The sequence below is a fragment of the Lutjanus erythropterus genome, chromosome 10 (assembly GCF_056507025.1).
Source record: "Lutjanus erythropterus isolate fLutEry1 chromosome 10, fLutEry1.hap2, whole genome shotgun sequence".
Taxonomy (NCBI): domain Eukaryota; kingdom Metazoa; phylum Chordata; class Actinopteri; order Lutjaniformes; family Lutjanidae; genus Lutjanus; species Lutjanus erythropterus.
Window position 1 is genome coordinate 825,646 of NC_139326.1, and position 18,094 is coordinate 843,739.

General features: G+C 44.7%; 1 protein-coding gene across 1 annotated transcript; it reads left to right on the forward strand.

Annotated features, from left to right (window-relative positions):
- The first annotated feature begins 199 nt into the window (after positions 1–199).
- snapc4 (small nuclear RNA activating complex, polypeptide 4) lies at positions 200–17,552 on the forward strand. The gene is made up of 22 exons (XM_084727755.1): positions 200–477; positions 1,165–1,278; positions 1,357–1,403; positions 1,584–1,680; positions 2,289–2,314; positions 2,418–2,540; positions 2,623–2,766; positions 2,850–2,934; positions 3,089–3,170; positions 4,483–4,584; positions 4,679–4,751; positions 4,840–5,004; positions 5,110–5,260; positions 5,474–5,580; positions 5,820–5,914; positions 6,623–6,717; positions 7,988–8,091; positions 10,464–12,296; positions 13,096–13,803; positions 15,199–16,054; positions 16,253–16,584; positions 17,416–17,552. Exons 2-22 carry the CDS (start codon positions 1,167–1,169, stop codon positions 17,527–17,529), a joined length of 5,451 nt encoding a protein of 1,816 aa, XP_084583881.1. The 5' UTR covers positions 200–477; positions 1,165–1,166; the 3' UTR covers positions 17,530–17,552.
- Positions 17,553–18,094: the final 542 nt, after the last annotated feature.

Below are 18,094 nucleotides of genomic sequence, written 5' to 3' on the forward strand. Positions count from 1 at the left end.
TATGTGTTTTTAATACCATCTAATGTCATTTTAAAGAAACTAAACTAAACTTTTCTGGAGAATCTGTGACTAAATAAACTGACCGGGCGGAACAAAACACCGGAACGACCGGAAGTGAGATTGGGAGGACGATAATACAGAACGGACACGTTGAGCTGCGGTTTTATGGTGTTGTTTGTTTGTTTGTCTGTCTGTCTGTTGGTTTAAATCACAGACAGATAAAACATCAGACGGATAAAGTCTCAAAGTTTGTGTTTTATTCAAATCGTTTAAAGCGGAACTGAGTGTGGACGGTGAAAGCTCGCGGGAGAAACGGTCCCGCCGCACAGCATGCCGGGTAATATGTTAACAACAGAAATGCCTTGATTGGCGCGTGGAGGCAGAAAGTAAAGACACGATAAAGACAAAAATTAAAGTCCAATAGAAGATTTATTGAAGAGACCGGAGACAGAGGAGGACAGACGGAGGCCGCTGAAGGTCAGAAAGAGTTAAATTGTATCAGCGAGTGTTTGTGTTAGCCGCTAATGTTAGCATCAGTCCAAACAGTGTCTGGAAGACCAGCAGCTCTAGTTACTATTAAAGTTACTATTACAGTTACTACAGTTATTATAGTAGTATGTGCTGCACCGTCAGTACTACAGAGTGTATCAATGATCACATATCATATATGTCACAGTTGTGGTTTGTTGAGATTAGATGTGGATCAGGTGGAGTTCAGTTTGTGTTGAAACTAGTACTGGGCAGTATGTCGATATAAAGTCCTATCATGATTTGAGACCAGATAACGTGATGTTATATCGTCATATATAATAATCGTGTTGTCTTTTGCTTAACTTTTACTTAACCTAAAGCACAATGCAGATGTTTTCATTTGTTAGGAGGCATTTCGTGTATAATTTAATCATTTTCTAATCTACAGACCTGGGAACTACTTTCTTTCTTTAGCAGAGTAGAAACAGTAAAAGAAACTGAACACAGCTGCATGTTTGAAAAGGATCAGCTGCTCTCTGTACAGCCAACAGAGCAAACACTGCATTAGTTGGGGACTATTTTCAGCGGCGGGTTAATCTTGTTCATTTGGTGCTCAGGTGCTGCAGGATGTGACTGTACATACCTGGTCACACCTGTCTGTGTGTGTGTGTGTGTGTGTGTGTGTGTGTGCAGACATGTCTGGTTCTCTGTCAGCAGAGAGAGACAGGATCCAGCGACAGGTGGAGGAGCTGGAACAGAATCTGTCTGCGACACTCACAGAGCTGGAGCTGCTGAGCAGTGAGACAGGTACCTGTCTATCTGTCGTCTGTCTGTGTTTATATCTGTCTGTGTCTCTCTAACAGTGATGTTGTGTCTCTTTGTCAGATGATGAATCAGATGATGATGACGTGGAGGAGAAGGAGGAAGGACAGGTAACACACACACACACACACTCACTCTCTCTCTCTCTCCCTCTCCCTCACACACACACACCAGTTACCACTCCAGTTTTACAACAACATTGTGAGTTTGCAGATGCTGAAACTTTTCTTTTTATTACTAATAATGAGTCAGAGAACACTGTGTGTGTGTGTGTATGTGTGTGTGTTCAGTCTTCAGCAGGTCTGCTGGCTCAAAGAGAGAAGATCCAGAGGGAGATCCAACACCTGGAGAACGTCCTGGGACCACATAGTCCCATCTGTGTGTCAGGTACCTGTCTGTCTTTCTGTGAGTTTCTGCTAGCAGAACTCTCAGGTATTAACATGTCTACACCTGTAATAACATGTTCATGCCTGTAATAACATGCTCACGTCTGTAATAACATGTTCACACCTGTAATAACATGCTCACACATGTAATAACATGCTCACACATGTAATAACATGCTCACACCTGTAATAACATGCTCACACCTGTAATAACATGTTCACACCTGTAATAACATGCTCACACATGTAATAACATGCTCACACCTGTAATAACATGCTCACACCTGTAATAACATGTTCACACATGTAATAACATGTTCACACCTGTAATAACACCCATCCTGCTGATCTGATCACAAGTGGTCACTGAGGCACATGTGAAGACACATTCTAATGACAGGAGTGAAGCGATGTTCTCAGAGCTGCTCACTTGTGATTGGATCACCCAGGATGCATGTTAATAACAGTGAGAACATGTTAATAACATGTTTATAAGAACATGTTTATACTAAAAAAGCAAACAGTCTGTGTCTTTTTCCATTTAAACATTAATAGACGATAATCATCATAATCAGTTTGTGTCTGTTCTTGTCTGTGGTTTCTGTTCAGATGAGGACAGCAGCAGCAGTGACGAGGTCAGTAACTCTAAAATCAGCTCTACAACATCTGTGCGTTACAGACGAGTCAGTACTGATCTAACTCTGTCTGTCTGTCTGTCTGTCTGTCTGTTGGGTGCAGAGTGAACTGGGTCTGTCTCTGTCAGTGGACTCGTGTCTTCAGATGAACCTCGTCTACCAGCAGGTGCTTCAGGAGACTCTGGACCAACTGGAGACACTACTGACACAAAACCTCAGACAGCAGGTCAGTGCTGATAACACAACCACAGACAGCAGGTCAGTTCTGCAGGTCAGTTGTCATAATGAAGGTTTTATTCTGTCTGTAGGAGGAGGTGATGTCTCAGCTGTCTGGACCAATCAAAGAGTCTTCCAGAGAACCTCGCCCGCCCCCCTCCTCCTGCCAGCAGCCAATCAACATGTTCCTGGGACGCTTCCTCAAACCGTACTTCAAGGACAAACTGACAGGACTGGTGAGACAGATAGTCAGTCATACAGACTGACAGTCTACCTGTTGACAGCTGACCAATGAGATGCTGTGTTTATGTGTCTCCAGGGTCCTCCAGCCAATCAGGAGACAAAGGAGAAGGCCAGCAGGATGACGGGTTGTCTGGATCACAACATACTGAAACTAAGACGATGTAACCAAATCAAATATTTATTTATAATGTGAGAGTGATACATGTATTAACTCACTCATACACCTGTAAATAAATATTAACTCTGTAAGTCTGTGTGTGCGTGTGTGTGTGTGTGTGTGTGTGTGTGTGTGTGTGTGTGCGTGTGTGTGTTCAGGGGAGAGCTGGCAGAAAACTCTGTTGATCCACTCAGTGACCACAGACAGTCTGAGGAAACTCATCCAACCAAAACTGTCCAGGTAACTCAGAAACTCCTCAGGTGTTTTTCTCTGTTAAAAACGTTTGTGTAGCAAAAACCATGAGACCAAAATTCACCAAACTCATCAGATGGGTTTCAAATTCCACCCACTGCTCAGGCAACAAAAATTACACTCAGTGACCTCAAGGTGGAAATGGCTGAGCACAGATTCAAAATTCTTCGTCTGTTTTAATCGTTCAATCTGCATCTTTTGTCAACTTTTATGACTTGTTCTCAGTTTTATTGAAAAACTTACTTTTGCACTCTCGTCTTAGACTGTTGGGTCGATTGTCCTGAAAATGATTCAGCATCATCTACAGACTTTACTAATCTAAATTTATTAAAGGAACTTTGATTCAGTGATCAGTTTGGATTTTATGAGCCAAATCTATTTATTGAAATAGATAATTTTCTAAAATCTTCTGAATGCAGCGACGTATCAACGTGAAAATCAAGACATGTATTCTGGAGTGTTCGCTAAGTGAATGTCATAAAAGTGCATAGCATTTCATCTGTAGAGGGCACCACAAAAGTTCTTTTGCAAGATCTCAGGTCATGACTCGGTCGATAAATTTTGGTAATAATTTATCAAAGTGGGCGGGACTTATTACAGCAAATCTAAATTGTGGACAGTCGACAGTCCAGACTTGTAAAAACCAGCCGTACGTCTTACAGAGCTGAAGTTTCTTCAACAAAGCTGCTGAATTATGACTAAAGTTTGTCTCCTGTGGTCGATTCAAAAGTCCATCACTCTGCATTTTTACAAACAAGAAAAATCAATTAAACTTCATTCAAATCCGACCAAAATCTCCACAGACGTTCTGCAGATGGTCGACATCAAGAGTTTCAGATCAAACTGTGAGTCTGCAGTCAGATTTAATATCTGGCTGTAATTTGTTCTGTATGAACAACATTTACTTTTCAATGTTTGATGAAACGTTGACAAAATATTTAACAAAACACCTGAAACCAACGGGATGATGTGATTTTTTTTTTTTTTTCAGCATTTTGACTTTTGTACGAGATTTAAGTTTAAACAGATAAAAATGTTGCAGTTTTGCACATCTGATGATCAACTTGTAAGAAGGTGTGAGGGAAGCGCGTCTCCTCAGTGTCTCAGTCTGTGAGTCTCCGTCTCTGAGGATCCAAAGGTCGAGGGTTCGAATCCACATGTGACCAAGAACCACCTGACCACCATGTGACGACCTTTGCAGGACTGTGTGTTTGTGTGTCTCATCTATCCAACGAACCCGTTCATCACCGCTTCTGCTTTTATTATTATTAATAGATCCAAATGTCTCTGTGTCTTCCAGGATGGACTACCTGAGTCAGAAGCTGTCTTCAGCAGGAGAGACAGACAAGCAGCAGCTCAGGCAACAGATCGACAGTCTGGAGAGAGAGATCTACCTGCTCAGGTATGTCTTACTGTGTCTCGTGTTGGATGTCTGTCTCTCTAAAGAGCAGTTTGGTGTGTTTAATGTGAGTCGTTCTTTGTCTCTGATTGGTCAGAGAGAAGAAGGAGGAGGAGCTGATTGGGGATCGATATGAAGAACATGATTGGCAGAAAATCTCCAATGTTGATGTAGGTGGGAAAAAATCATCCAATCACAGCATATTGTGATCACATGGTGCTGACTTTAGTGACACCAGACCGTCCTCTTCCTGCTTAGTTTGAAGGGACGAGGGACGCAGAGGACATCCGTCGGTTCTGGCAGAACTTCCTCCACCCGTCCATCAACAAGAGTGGGTGGAGTCAGGAGGAGGTGGAGCAGCTGAGGGACATCAGCAGGAGACATCAGGAGAGAAACTGGGAGAGCATCGCTGCAGAGCTAGGGGTGAGGAGAACGAGGAAGACTGTCTCTGACCTGACTGTCTTTATTGCCTTCTTCTACCTGTCCTCCTGTCTGTCCTTCTCACCTGTCTGTCTCTCTGTCTCTCAGACGGGGAGGACAGCCTTCCTGTGTCTTCAGACGTTCCAGTGCTTTGTCTCGGACTCGTTGAAACACGGCAGCTGGACTCCAGCTGAAGACATTCTGCTCCGAGAGCTGGTGGACAAGATGAGGATCGGAAACTTCATCCCCTACACGCAGAGTAATGACATCACTGTGACATCATCACACTGACCGTTACTGACTGCTACACAACAACTAACACCTGTCTGTCTGTCTGTTGTTGACCTGTCTGTCTGTCTGTTTGTCTCTGTGTTGACCTGTCCGTTTTTCTGTCTGTCTGTCCATCTGTCTGTTGTCCTGTCTGTCTGTCTCTCTGTTGACCTGTCTGTCTGTCTGTCTGTCTGTCTGTCAGTGAGCTACTTCATGGAGGGTCGTGACCCGGCTCAGATCATCTACAGGTGGAACCAGGTTTTGGACCCAAGTCTGAAGAAAGGACCCTGGACCCCACAGGAGGACCAGGTAGTCCAGAAGGGGCGGGGCTTAGACTGGACACACCCACTACCTGCACAATACATGACCTCATACTCTGACTGCACTACTACATCAAACAACTAATTGATAAAATGATCAGCAGTTCCAAACATGGTTGGATCTATTTTTAGACTTGTTTTTCAGATGACAACATTGTGACAGGATCAGTTAATCGATTGATTAAAGAAATAATTGACAGATTGATTGACTCTCTGTCTGTCTGTCAGCTGCTGCTGCAGGCTGTGGCTCGTTACGGAGAGAAGGACTGGTGGAGGATCAGGTTGGATGTTCCAGGACGCACTGACAGCGGCTGCAGAGACAGGTGGGACATGATTGGATGACAGAGGGTGTCTGTGTGTCAGACAGGAAGTGAAGTCATTCATGACGGCCAGCTGTTTCCTGTCTGTGTTGGCGGAGTAGACTCTCACAGAGCTGGAAGAAATCACATCTTTAACTTCAGGAACGATAAATGGACTGAAGTAAAAGTATTTCCATCTGAGATGTAGTGCAATAAAAGTATGAAGCAGCAGAAAATAGAAATACTGAAGTGTAACCATCTCAAAACTTAAGTACAATACTTGAGTAAATGTACTTAGTTACTTTCCACATCTGAAGACACTCAAGTTGAAACATTTCTGACTCCACTTTAAAGTTCACCATATTTTCTGTTTGACTGTTTTTACCTTCAGTACGCTCCTTATTTTCTTTTTACTGCCCAGACATCTCAGAGAAAAGTTACACCATGTGGCCAAAACTATATGCACAGCCCTGTTTTAAAGGGATAGTTCACCCAAAAATGAAGATTCAGTTATACTACTTATACTTTGACTGAAGGTCGGGTTTTGTTCTTAGTCCAGAAAAACACTAAAACCCGACTGAGGCTGAGTAGATAATAACTGAATTTTCATTTTTGAGTGAAAACTATCCCTTAAACAGGTCAGTTGTGATGATAAATATTTTTTCTGTCTTGAACATGTGACTGACCTGTGTGTGTGTGTGTGTGTGTGTGTGTGTGTGTGTGTGTGTGCAGATATTATGACTGTCTGAAGGCGGACACAAAGAGAGGACCGTTTGACAAACAGGAGAAAAAGCTGTTGCTGCAGCTGGTGGAGAAACATGGAGTTGGTGGGTCTCACACACACACACACACACAGACACACACACACACACCAACTGCTACTGATTCATAATTAATGTTATAATTCATTGACGTTGTAAATCTAATAAATGCACAAACTGCGCTTCACTTTGACGGAGGGCTTTTAAAGGTGTTCTTTAATTCTTTAACGTGTAGAAATGGCCTCTGTTTTGGAAAATGAGTGCTGATACAGTAAAGTAAAACTTTCTCTTAACACTTTCTTCACTCCTGTCTTGAGGCTGTTGGTGTCTCTCAGACGTTTATGTTTCTCTCTCTTTGCAGGTTTTTGCTGGGATTGTTGTGGCACCGATTTAACAACAGCTTTTCTAAAAAAAAAGAATTGCAATGTTTTTAGGCATTTTTTGCAAATAAACTGAAGGACCAAGTGAAAATGGAAAAAAAGTAGCTTTTTGAGTAATTCATTAAAAGTCAAATGCAACATGTTCCAGAAAGAACAAAACTGCACTCTGCTCTGAGCATTTTAAGTTGCTTCATCAATCCGACCCAGGATTACAAAAATTCTAAAAAAAAAATCTGCTTTATTTGTAGATGAAGACCAGAGGGGTAAGATCCTTCTGGAGTACAAACTCAGTCAAAACAGCACAAAATTATTTTCAAAAGTGCACAGGGCTTTGATAAATGTCAGTAACTACAACAAGTTGTGTGTTGTTTGCAATACTTGTGACAAAATAAGAAAAAATATAAATACAAAAAAAAGGAAATAAAGAAACACTGAGGTGTAAGCACATGAGGTTTGCACAGGGGACTGCTCTGATTGGTGGAGCTTGCAGAAACCTGCAGTGATTGGTCAAATTTGCAGACGAGTTGTGGAGTTTGGAAAAACTTGCAAGTTGTGCAGAATTCACAGGGATTGGTTGAATTTGCGTGAGTTGTTGCGATCGCAACATCTCAACTTCCTGGTGGGACTGCATAATCAATAAGTGGCCATGAGTAAACCATGGGTGTTGCTAGGCAACCTGACGTGGTGTGAATGTAGAGGCAGCCTTTTACGGCTCTTTTTATGGGGAATAAAAATAATTCATAATTCACTAGACGATTAATTAACAAATTTTAGGAAACGTCATGAGCTGAGAAATGTAGGGGTTTTATTTTAACACGTTTACATGACCTGGATAATGTCAAAGTGCGTGTGTGTGTGTGTGTGTGTGTGTGTGTGTGTGTGTATCTGTGTGTGTATCTGTGTGTGTATCTGTGTGTGTGTGTGTGTGTGTGTGTGTGTGTGTGTATCTGTGTCAGGTCGCTGGGCGAAGATTGCTGCTGAGATTCCTCATCGTGTTGACGCTCAATGTCTTCGAGCTTGGAGGACACTAAGCAAACAACTACTCCGTTCTCCTGCTGAGGTACACTCACCTGTTCTCGTTTGGGGGGGGGGGGGGGGCAGGTAAACATGGTATTTCAGACAAACTGTATTCTGTAGTAATATATAAGTGTCACAAAATGGCAGCAGCTGCATTTGAAGCACTGTACAAAACATTCCAAACAAACAAAAGGAAAATAATTTTTCCACTGAAATGGTGCTTCACTCATTTCCACCCCCTTGATGTATGAAAACAGATCAGTCTGTTTCAAACGTCCACTAGAGGGCGCAGATCAGGGTCAAAAGTTAGACTCATGTCTTGTCTCTCGCAAAAAGTGGGTATGCACTATACGTGCCACATAGGGCGCCACGCTAGAGGGGGCGCCAAAGTGATGGGGGGAAAAATTATTTCGAGTCGGCATTTTCTGTATTTAACAGCTGTTTATGCACATGTAAATGATATGATCAATAACAGAGGGGCATGTCACTAATTAGGCGCCTCGAGCACACGCTGGAGCGGGGTTTTTTTTTTTTTCATTTGCTTCGTGTTGTCACATCAAATGACAGGGAGCTAAAGATGGAGAGGCAGAAAAGAAAAGCTCTCAGGGGCACAAAGTAGAAAACGGAAGAGTGAGAAGGAGAAATCTTTCGGAGGGATGAAAAAAAGCTTTTCAAAGTGGTTGAAAGACGGTGGGTAAGTTATGTCAGTGTATCAAGATGAGGCTTGTAAATATTCAGGTTAGCTAAAGCTACTACTAGTAAAACCACAGATCAGCTGTGGGAGGAAGGATCTGATACTGAAACACGTTTTTCATTCTTTCAAAACGTCACTTAGTATTTAGATGTCATGAATATGATTTCATTTAGTGACATTTTAGATTTGTTTCCAATGAGATATTATTGAGTTTATTTAAAAACTGATTTCTCCAAAGGATTTCCAAACTGATCCAATACGAATATAATTTTAAATTAAAATTTCACGTTTTTTATATGTGGTTTGACTGCTGTGTTTTTTAAACCTCCTTAACACAAAGTTCATGTGATTCAGGTGTGAGAATGGAGAGAAAGAAGAGAAGAATCAGGAGAGACAGGGGAAGGCGACAGGTTGGTCTGATATTAGGTGGAAGTGTAGGAACAGTCACTTGATATCAAGTGATTCATTTCTAAATATTATTTATATTGAAAATTGCATTAGCAAGATGTGTAATTTATTCAGAGATATTAAACAATGCTTGTTTGACCATATGAATTAGCGGAGAAAAACACAGCCAAGGGGTGAAGGAGACAGATATGAGGTCAGTGACGACATCTGCTATAGAGGAGACCAGTGATGACATCAGGTACGAAGGCGCCTGTAATGTGTCTGCATACCCCTCAGAAAGTAGGTAGTTGCACCCCTGCACTGCCCCCCTATGACCAACAGTGGTACTGCTGCTCTGTCTGGTCTGCATCTGTACATTTTCAGAAAACGAGTAGAAACACAGACGAAACGAACACAGAGTACAACCAGAGGTCTCTGTCTTTATCTGTATCTGAATCAAATGTTTAGGATAAATAAGCCTCAGTCCACGCTGAACGCATTAAATATTCACTCATGTAATCAAACCACAGAACTATCAGCTGTGCTCTCAAGATCCGACAGGAGACAAAACCACTCAGGCAAAAGGTGGATAATCTTCCTACATTTGTACTCTTTAAACAGAAGACATGTTTTTATTTTATTGTGATATTTAGATGTTTTTTTTCACTGGAAATGACAATACAGCCGACAGCAAGTAGGTTGTTGTCAGTGATTTTTTTTTTTTAGTTCAACTGAAGAAGTAAATCTCATCAGTGTCAGTGAGCCGTTCAGCACGCAGCATGCTTATACCAAATCTAGTCCAATGTGACACATCATAGAGGCCAGCAGGAAAATCACTACGTCACGTTCAAAGATGATATATATATATTTTGTTTTGTTTTACTGCCACATAAACAAACAGCTTCTTCATTTCCAGTAAGAAACTGCTGTAACGTGATGTAATTTTCTTTTTGTTGAAAAGGTTTAAGTATCGCTCAGGAACTGGTATCGAAATTGTAAATTTTTAATATGTCTATCAACAGACCAGCTCAGAACAGTAGGGTGCGGTACACTGAGTCACTCCCAGCCAGTCAGGACACAGAAAACAATGAGTCAAAGTGATTTTGTGGCAGTCGCCCTCATTGCATTCACTTAGGACATGGTGTTAGGGATCATTGCTTTGAACCCAAAAAATCCACAATATTCTATAATTCATGTGGGGTTGACTTCCTGTCCTCAAAAGGGGACGGATGTTACTTGTATGACACATAATACCATCGACAGTGGAGAATCAGATGACAAACTGCTGAGCTACATGAGAACTGACCATGTTCTGACTGTAACTCTGTCAACAGAAAAAGACGAAACCTAAAAAACCACGGGTGAGACGCGAGGCACCAAAGAAGAAGATAAAGAAGGAGGACGCCCCAGCCAAAAAGAGAAGGAGGAGACGACTGATGAAAATCAAGAAGGAGGTGGATGAGGAGGACGTGACCAGCGAGGAGGAGATGGTGGTGGAGTACATGGACAGTGATGAAGAGGATAAGAAGAAAACAAAGGAGATGGTGGAGGCATTGAGGACTGAGGAGGTGGAGGAGGAGGAGGACGAGGAAGAGGAGGAGGAGGAAGAAGAGGAGCCATACTTCTTCCCCCCGATTAGGGATTGGATTCCAGCTGAAAAATCAGAAAGTTACGCCGTCCTGAACTTTCGACCGGTGGAGTTGTCTTCTTCTTCATCAGGCCACGTCCACAGCGGAAAACCAGTCCGCTCCACCGTCCTGGGACCGTTCGGACGCTCTGTCATCATCGGACCAAATCCCAGAGAGCTGCCGTGGGAGGAGCGACACGGCAGGAGGGCCATGATGATGGTGTCACCAGAGCAGCTGAAAGCACACCTCTTCTGCCAGGTAGACAACAAACAGCACTCTGCCTCCTGGGGAACGGTCCCGCCCAGCAAACAGACCCACCTGGGCCAGATGAGGGAGCGGGAACTGGACTTTGAACTGCAGGCAGCAGTGACGCCGTGGATCGGAAACCTGATGATCCCAGCGAAGACCACACTGGCGGTCGCCGACATCCTCAGGGAGCAAGGAGAGAAGACCCGTGTCTCCTCAACTGCCATGTTCCTGCTCCTCCTGCACAGCATGAACGTGGACTCTGTGGGCTGTAAGGAGATGATTGAGAGGAGGAGGAGCCAGGCGGTGCTATGGAAACCACCACAGGAACCTATTAGAAGACCAGACCAGAAGACTAGAAAGAACCCGAGGACAATAGCAGAACTCCTGGAGCAACGACTCCCCAGAGGGGAGCAGCAGGAGGTTGACCAGCAACACAGACTCATCCTGGAGCAACTTCAGTTGCTCCAGCCACGTAAACAGCAACAACTGCTGCCCGGACAGCAACCGCAGCAACTCATCCTGCTGCAACAAGCTCCTCCTCCTCCTCCTCCTCCTTTCCACCAGGCAGTGCCTCCTCCTACTCGCTGCCTGTCAGTGCCTTCACCGAATCGCCCTGGGTTTCTCCTTCAGATGTCTCCCAACATCCCTCGTCAAACGTCTCCTATGTCGTTTCCTCCGGCTGTCTTCATTCCTCAACCTGTCCCACAAACTCATGCCGTTTCCATCCACCAGCTGACCCCGCCCCCTCCATCTCCGCTCAGGCCTCCTCCTGCAACGGTACTTGCACCTCCTACTCCTCACAGACTGAATGTCCCTTCTGTCTCTGTGGTACCAGAACCCTTGAACGCCACGTCTACCAGCTCCACCTCTTCAAGCCAACAACCTGAACCTCAAAACCTGATAGTTTCTCCACCACCCTCACCTAACCAGAGCTTTTCTTTTGGTTCCACGCTGTCCAATCAGCATGCTGTTTCCTCCATGTGCAGCAGCTCAAGCACCTGCTCCAGCCAGTCTTATCCTGTCCCCAGTCCATCTGCCTCCAGTCAGTCTTCCCCTGGTTCATCGAGCTCCGTCCTGGGTCCGCTCAGAGGGAAGGGTCTGAAGGTGTCAGAGGATCATCACGGTGTCTCCAGCAGTCAGTACAGGGTGGAGGTGGGCGAGGCAGGTGATGATGTGGGCCGGGCGTATACAGATGTGGACATATCTGCTGACAGCATGTCGAAGGAAGGACAGAGGATTCGGAAGTTGAGTCTGAAGGCCAAAGCTCTGCAGGAAGCCACAGAAGCCAAGGTAACACCTTTTTTAAGTCCTTAAAAAGAATCAAATTATCCAGATGTCATTGATCTCTCAGAGGCCCCTGGTTCATCAGGGAGCCGTAGGTCCATAACGTACTCATCACCGTGGTACTCAGGTATGTGTAACCATGGCAAACACAGAAACCACAATGACAAAAAAATGATACAACACAGGATGACTGTGATCCGTTGCAGTCCTATGAGCTAATTTCACTGATAACTGAGTTCCTGTGAATCAGTCAGACTGTCCTCTGAAAATCCTCTTCAGGTCCTCAGAACGACACATTTTTAGCCCTTACTACTCAGCTTTTAAATGAGCTTTGGTCACACACATTTCCAATAAATCAGATTACCTCAACGGTCCATCGTCTTAGTTACTGTTGCTAGGTTGGACAAGCTTGAGAAGAAGAAACATGGCAATGCCAGTTCTGTTCAGCTGGATCCTGCAGTTTATATCCGCCTCTGGGTGTCTGGTGATTAAGCTTTAAGAGGCCAGCTGCAGGGACTACAGTGATGTGACCTGAACCATTTTCAAAATGTCTTTTTTTTAAAGACAAGCGAAAATCTGAGTACAGGAAACAGGAAATGATGTTCTTGACCAACGTTCCAGCAACTGTCATCGGACAGAGCAAAGGGGCGGGACTTAGGAAAGGCCAATTAAAATCCCTCACAGGCAGCCTGTGGGTCTGTGGTTCACTCGGTTTGCCCTGTTGGTTCATCTTTGCACTTTAACTTCGTCTTTCTCTTGATATGATGTCATCAGTCTGACTTGTGTTTGTATTTTGTTCTCTCAGGCTGAAGCCAAGAAAAAATCTGCTTCATCTCCACAAAAGAAGCCTCAGATCCAAAACACAAACTGTCTTCCTCAGCCTGTCGTCCCTCCTCCTCAGCAGGAATCTCAGACTCCTCAAATGACCACGCCCCCTGCAGCTATTCAGCTGGCCACGTTCCATTCAGCTCCTCAGAGACCTCCTCCTACTGCCACTGTCTCCTCTGAAGCTCCTTCACCTCCTTCAGAACAACAAACTACGCCTCCTCCTGTTTCCGTGAACTCGTCCCCCACTGATATGACTGTGTCCTCAACTCAAAACCTTATTTTAACCCCGCCCCCTTCACTATCAACCAATCACAACACTGCATCCTGCACTTCAAACCGACCTGCTTTTTTCCACAGTGACCATGACTACGCCACCAGTTGCTCTGACTCAAGTCAACAAAGCCCCGCCCATAAACAGACAAAGCACAGGCGACGTAAATCTGACCCCGCCCCCCAAAAGACCCCCAAAGCCCCGCCCAGAGCAGGGAAACGAAGGAGGGAGGAGGAGCAGCCCAGAGTGACGAGCAGTCAGGATGAAGCTGAATGTGTGGGCAGGACAGGTGACGTGGTAGGCGGGGCAGTTGATGAAGAGGGCGGGGCAGGCGAAGGTGTGACGCAGGAAGGAAAGAGGATTCGGAAACCGAGTATGAGGGCCAGAGCTCTGCAGGAAGACGCTCAGGAGAAGGTGAGACCTTCAGACATGTTTTAATCACACGTGAAGCGGGAAGGTGCAGGTGAACAGGTACAGGTGAACCTTAGGTAGAGATGCACCCAGTGTGAAATTACTGGGTGAAATGGATGTTTTTTTCTGTTATTTATTTATTTATTTATTTATTTATTTATTTATTCTTTTTTTATTCTCTTTGATGACATGTATCCGTTTTACGAACTGCATGTCTGTTAAGTTCCTGTCAACACTACAGATTTTTATTTTAAAGTTAATTACTTCTATGTTTTGCGGTCGGCTTTTCCAGAGGTGGGAAGTAACTGAGTACAAATACTTTTCAGGTGTCTGTACTTTACTTGAGTATTTACTTTTCATCTCTACATTTGATCACAAATATCTGTAGTTTCTACTCCTCGTATTTTCAAAACAGGCTTGTTACTTTAGTTTTAATGCATTTGAGGGGAATTATTGATTATTTTTATTTTGCATCATTGTGCGTGGACGTTTTTCTGAGACTTTTATTCTCAGCAGTCTAAGAACCAAGTGACCCTTGCTAAGTCCCTCCCCTTTTGGTGCCTCAGTCAACTTTGTCCCTTCTTGTTTTCTGTACTTAGATCTCCTCTCTGCTCAGCTCGTCTATAAAAGAAAACCACATTTTGAATATGGTATTTTGAATTTAAGATGTTCTGGAGGACCTGGAAAAGGCACACGTGTCACATCTCAAGTCAGCTAATGTTAGCAAAAAGCTAGCTAACTAGCTAGCTAATCTACATCAATTGTTAGCTATTGGATATTTGCCATCGACCAATCATCTGGGGCTCAGCTGCGAGTATGGCTCTGAACAGACTTACACCCCCTTACATTTTTTCAAGGACACGATGCTGTCCGTCCCGTCACAATGTCACCGCCTTAATATGAAGCTCCGCCCTAAAGATACTGGATTGGTTCTGGTGCAGGGTTTTTTTAAACTCTCTGATTGTTTCCATCCAGTTTTAACAACGAAGGTTAGAGACTGTCCTCAGTCTCTATCGAGCAAAGCGTTTGGACACTGACTTCCGAGTCCAATCATTAGCTAACTAGTTAGCTAGTGTTTTGCTAACATTAGTTAACTTAAGATGTGACTATACATGTGTGTCATTTAAAAGGTCGTCCATCAACCAAAATGTTTTTTTTTAATAACATAGAAGAGTCGAGCACAGAGCAGGTCTGTGGACAGAAAACATGTTAGGAGGAAGTTGACCGAAGTTCACCACGTATCAAGCTTGATCAAATGTTATTGGAGCACAGAGGGGAGAGGGGCGGGGCTTAAGACGGGCCAGTTTTCAACAGAATACCAAAAAGATGGACATACATAATTCCACAGCTAGAAAAACATTAAAACGGTTTTGCGTTTTTTTTTTGTTTTGTTTCCAGGCTGAAGCCAAGAAAAAGAGAACTTCATCTTCTTTTCCTCGTCAGAAGCGTTCTAGGACGTCTCGCTCAAAGGAGGAGGTTGCCGTACAGAACCAGCCGGCCAATCTGCTGTCAGGGTTGTGTTTACCTCCTGGTCAGTCCATGTGGGTCATGTCTCCTGTTGGGCTGGTCCAGCTGGCACAAGCTCCACCCCAAGGACTGCAGCTGGCATTTGCACCCAGCTCGCCGTTCTCGGCTCCACCTGGGAACATCTTAACCAGTCAGCAGGCCACGCCCCCTCCGCGACTGCCTGGAAGTCCACGATCTTTTGCGCCTCAACTTTCCGCTGTGTCCATCCCCATTAACCTGCCCAGTCTGAGTCCCTGTCATGCCCCGCCTACCCGCCCCCCTCAGCCCCTCCCCCCAGCCTTTTTCCTGCAGCCTGTCCCAAACCCCGCCCCCTCCTTCCTGCCCTCCCGCTCCCCCACATCTCCCTCTAATGTCCGCCTGCCATGTAAGGGCACGGTGAGGGCGGACCCCATGGTACCCCCTCCCCTCAGGAGGGAGGCGCTGCAGTTTGACCCCTCCCTGATGTTTGTGGAGTCGCAGGCGGCGGTCTATGATTGGCTGAGTGGTCTGGGAGGGGTGGAGGTACCTGGAGCAGGCGTGGTTCTGCCCTACCTGCCCCCGTTCGTCGGCAGTCTGAGCACGCTCAGTGCGCTGCTGCGGGCCAAGAAGTCTCTGACATCAGCGTCCCTTCGGCTGCTGAGCAGAGAATCCGACCACTTTGAAACTGAACCCGAACCCGAGAGCAGCACCGAAACGACGACCAATCAGCTTCAAGACCTGCCAGACTCCACCTCTGACCTCAGACCAGGTAACACACCCGACACACCTGACAGGTACAGAGGGGGAGGGGTGATGTCCTGTAGGTGGCGCTCCCTTCTTCTTCATTTATCTTAGGTCAGGACTTATCTGTCCTGACCTTCCCCACCCCGTCTTCTGTCTTTTATGTCTTTCTCATCTTGTTGTGTCTTTCACGTTTTTCTCTTAAATCATTTTTGTCTCCCTGCAGCTCCCTCTGCCAGCTCCAACCTCCTGCAGGTGGAGATGGAGGAGATGGAGGAGATGGAGGAGGTGAAGGAGGCGGAGGAGGCGGAGCTCATTGTGTCCGTGCGTCAGCTGGTGGCAGAGCGCTTCTCAGGTAACCCCGCCTACCAGCTGCTGAAGGCCCGTTTCCTGTCCTGCTTCACTGTCCCCGCCGTCTTAGCCACTGTAGAGCCAATCACAGAGCAGTCTGTGAACTGCCCAGCCAATAAGGACACGGAGATGGAGGAGGAAGAGGAGAAGGAGAAAGATGAGGACCTGAAGAAAATCAAAGAAAGAGGAAAACAGAGGAAGGCTGTGGTGAGTTCAGGAGCATTTCTCTTTTTTCACAATTTGGTTCTTTATTCAGGTTCTGTCATTTACCACAGTATCGTGTCATGTGACCTCCATGATGCTGAAAGCTGCAGCACCACCAACTGCCACCAGATATCAGTCCTGTCATTTCACACAGCTCCATGTTGTTCGTTCCTCAGGGTTCCCTGTTAGGTCCTGTTCTGTTTGTTCCGTTGATGTTCCACAGCAGTCTGTATCTGATCATTAGAACACCGATGACTGGGCGTCTCCATCAGTGTGACACTCGCATTTATATGTTCTCTCGAGGGCGTTAAACACTCCTGCATTTAAAGGACAAGTTTGGGATCACAGGGAAACAACTTGCACCAATATTTAAAATCTAGATAACAGCACCTGTGTTAAACACCAGGGGGCGACACTTTTCACCTGTAGGTAAACTGAGAGGTGTGATTTCAGGTTCACATTCAGTGTCACTGACAGTTTGTGATGAGCATCTGTGTTAGAAAACATCTGACTCTTTGATAAAAGGTCAAAGCTACAAGAATCCTGTGGACCTAAACTGTGAAGGAGAGAAGTCAACTACAACTCCCAAGGTGCGTTGCACCAACAGACAGCCAATCACAGAGCTTCACATCAACACTGAGCTGAAGTTAAAGATAAAACTGATTAAAACTGAGTTTATCAACTCATTCAGTTTGTGATTATGGATCAGTTCTTTGATTAATTCAGTTTTGTTCTCAGAAACTGGCTGAGGCTCATGGGTATTGTAGTATTTAAGGATAGAGAAAACACAGGAACTAAGAAACTCATTGAGATTTTCTTTGTTTTTGCTTCCAGAGATCTTTGCTGCTGTGTGGCGGCTCAGGAGCTCCAGCCAATCACTTCTCAGGAATCATCAGCACCAACACACCCACCACTGACCAGACTGCACCAGAACAGACGGGACTATAACAGACTGGACTGGACCAGACTGGACCGGACCAGATCAGACTGGACTAGCAGAGTAGAAAGCAGGCTGTCAGTGTCCAATGAAACCACAGATTAACATTTATTTCACTTGTTCTCACATGAAAAATAATTGAATCAGTTCGAAAAGATAAACAGTGATCTGATTTTTTAAAATGTCAGTTTGGAAAAGTTTATGATTTTAATTTTTTTTTTTTTTTTTCCACTGGACACAAACATGAAATTTTTATTCTTTTCATCTTGTTTTTGTTGTTCTTGAGGCTAAAAGTCAGAGAAACTTTGAACTATAAGATCTCAGAGTCTCTGCGGGTGCATTCAAAGACCCTGAGAAATGTGAATTTTAGAGTCTGACTTAGATGTTCTGATTGCTGAACTCATAAATCAGCAGCTGACTGTCTAATGCCCAAGTGTCCTTGAATGCACCAACAAAGGAAAAAAAAACAGTCAGACAGGTTCGGGCTGCAGGTGAATCGTCACAGACATGAGGTGAAACTATTTATTGCAGAAAGGATGGAAATCCGTCTGTCAAATGATAAATTAAGAAAAAAAA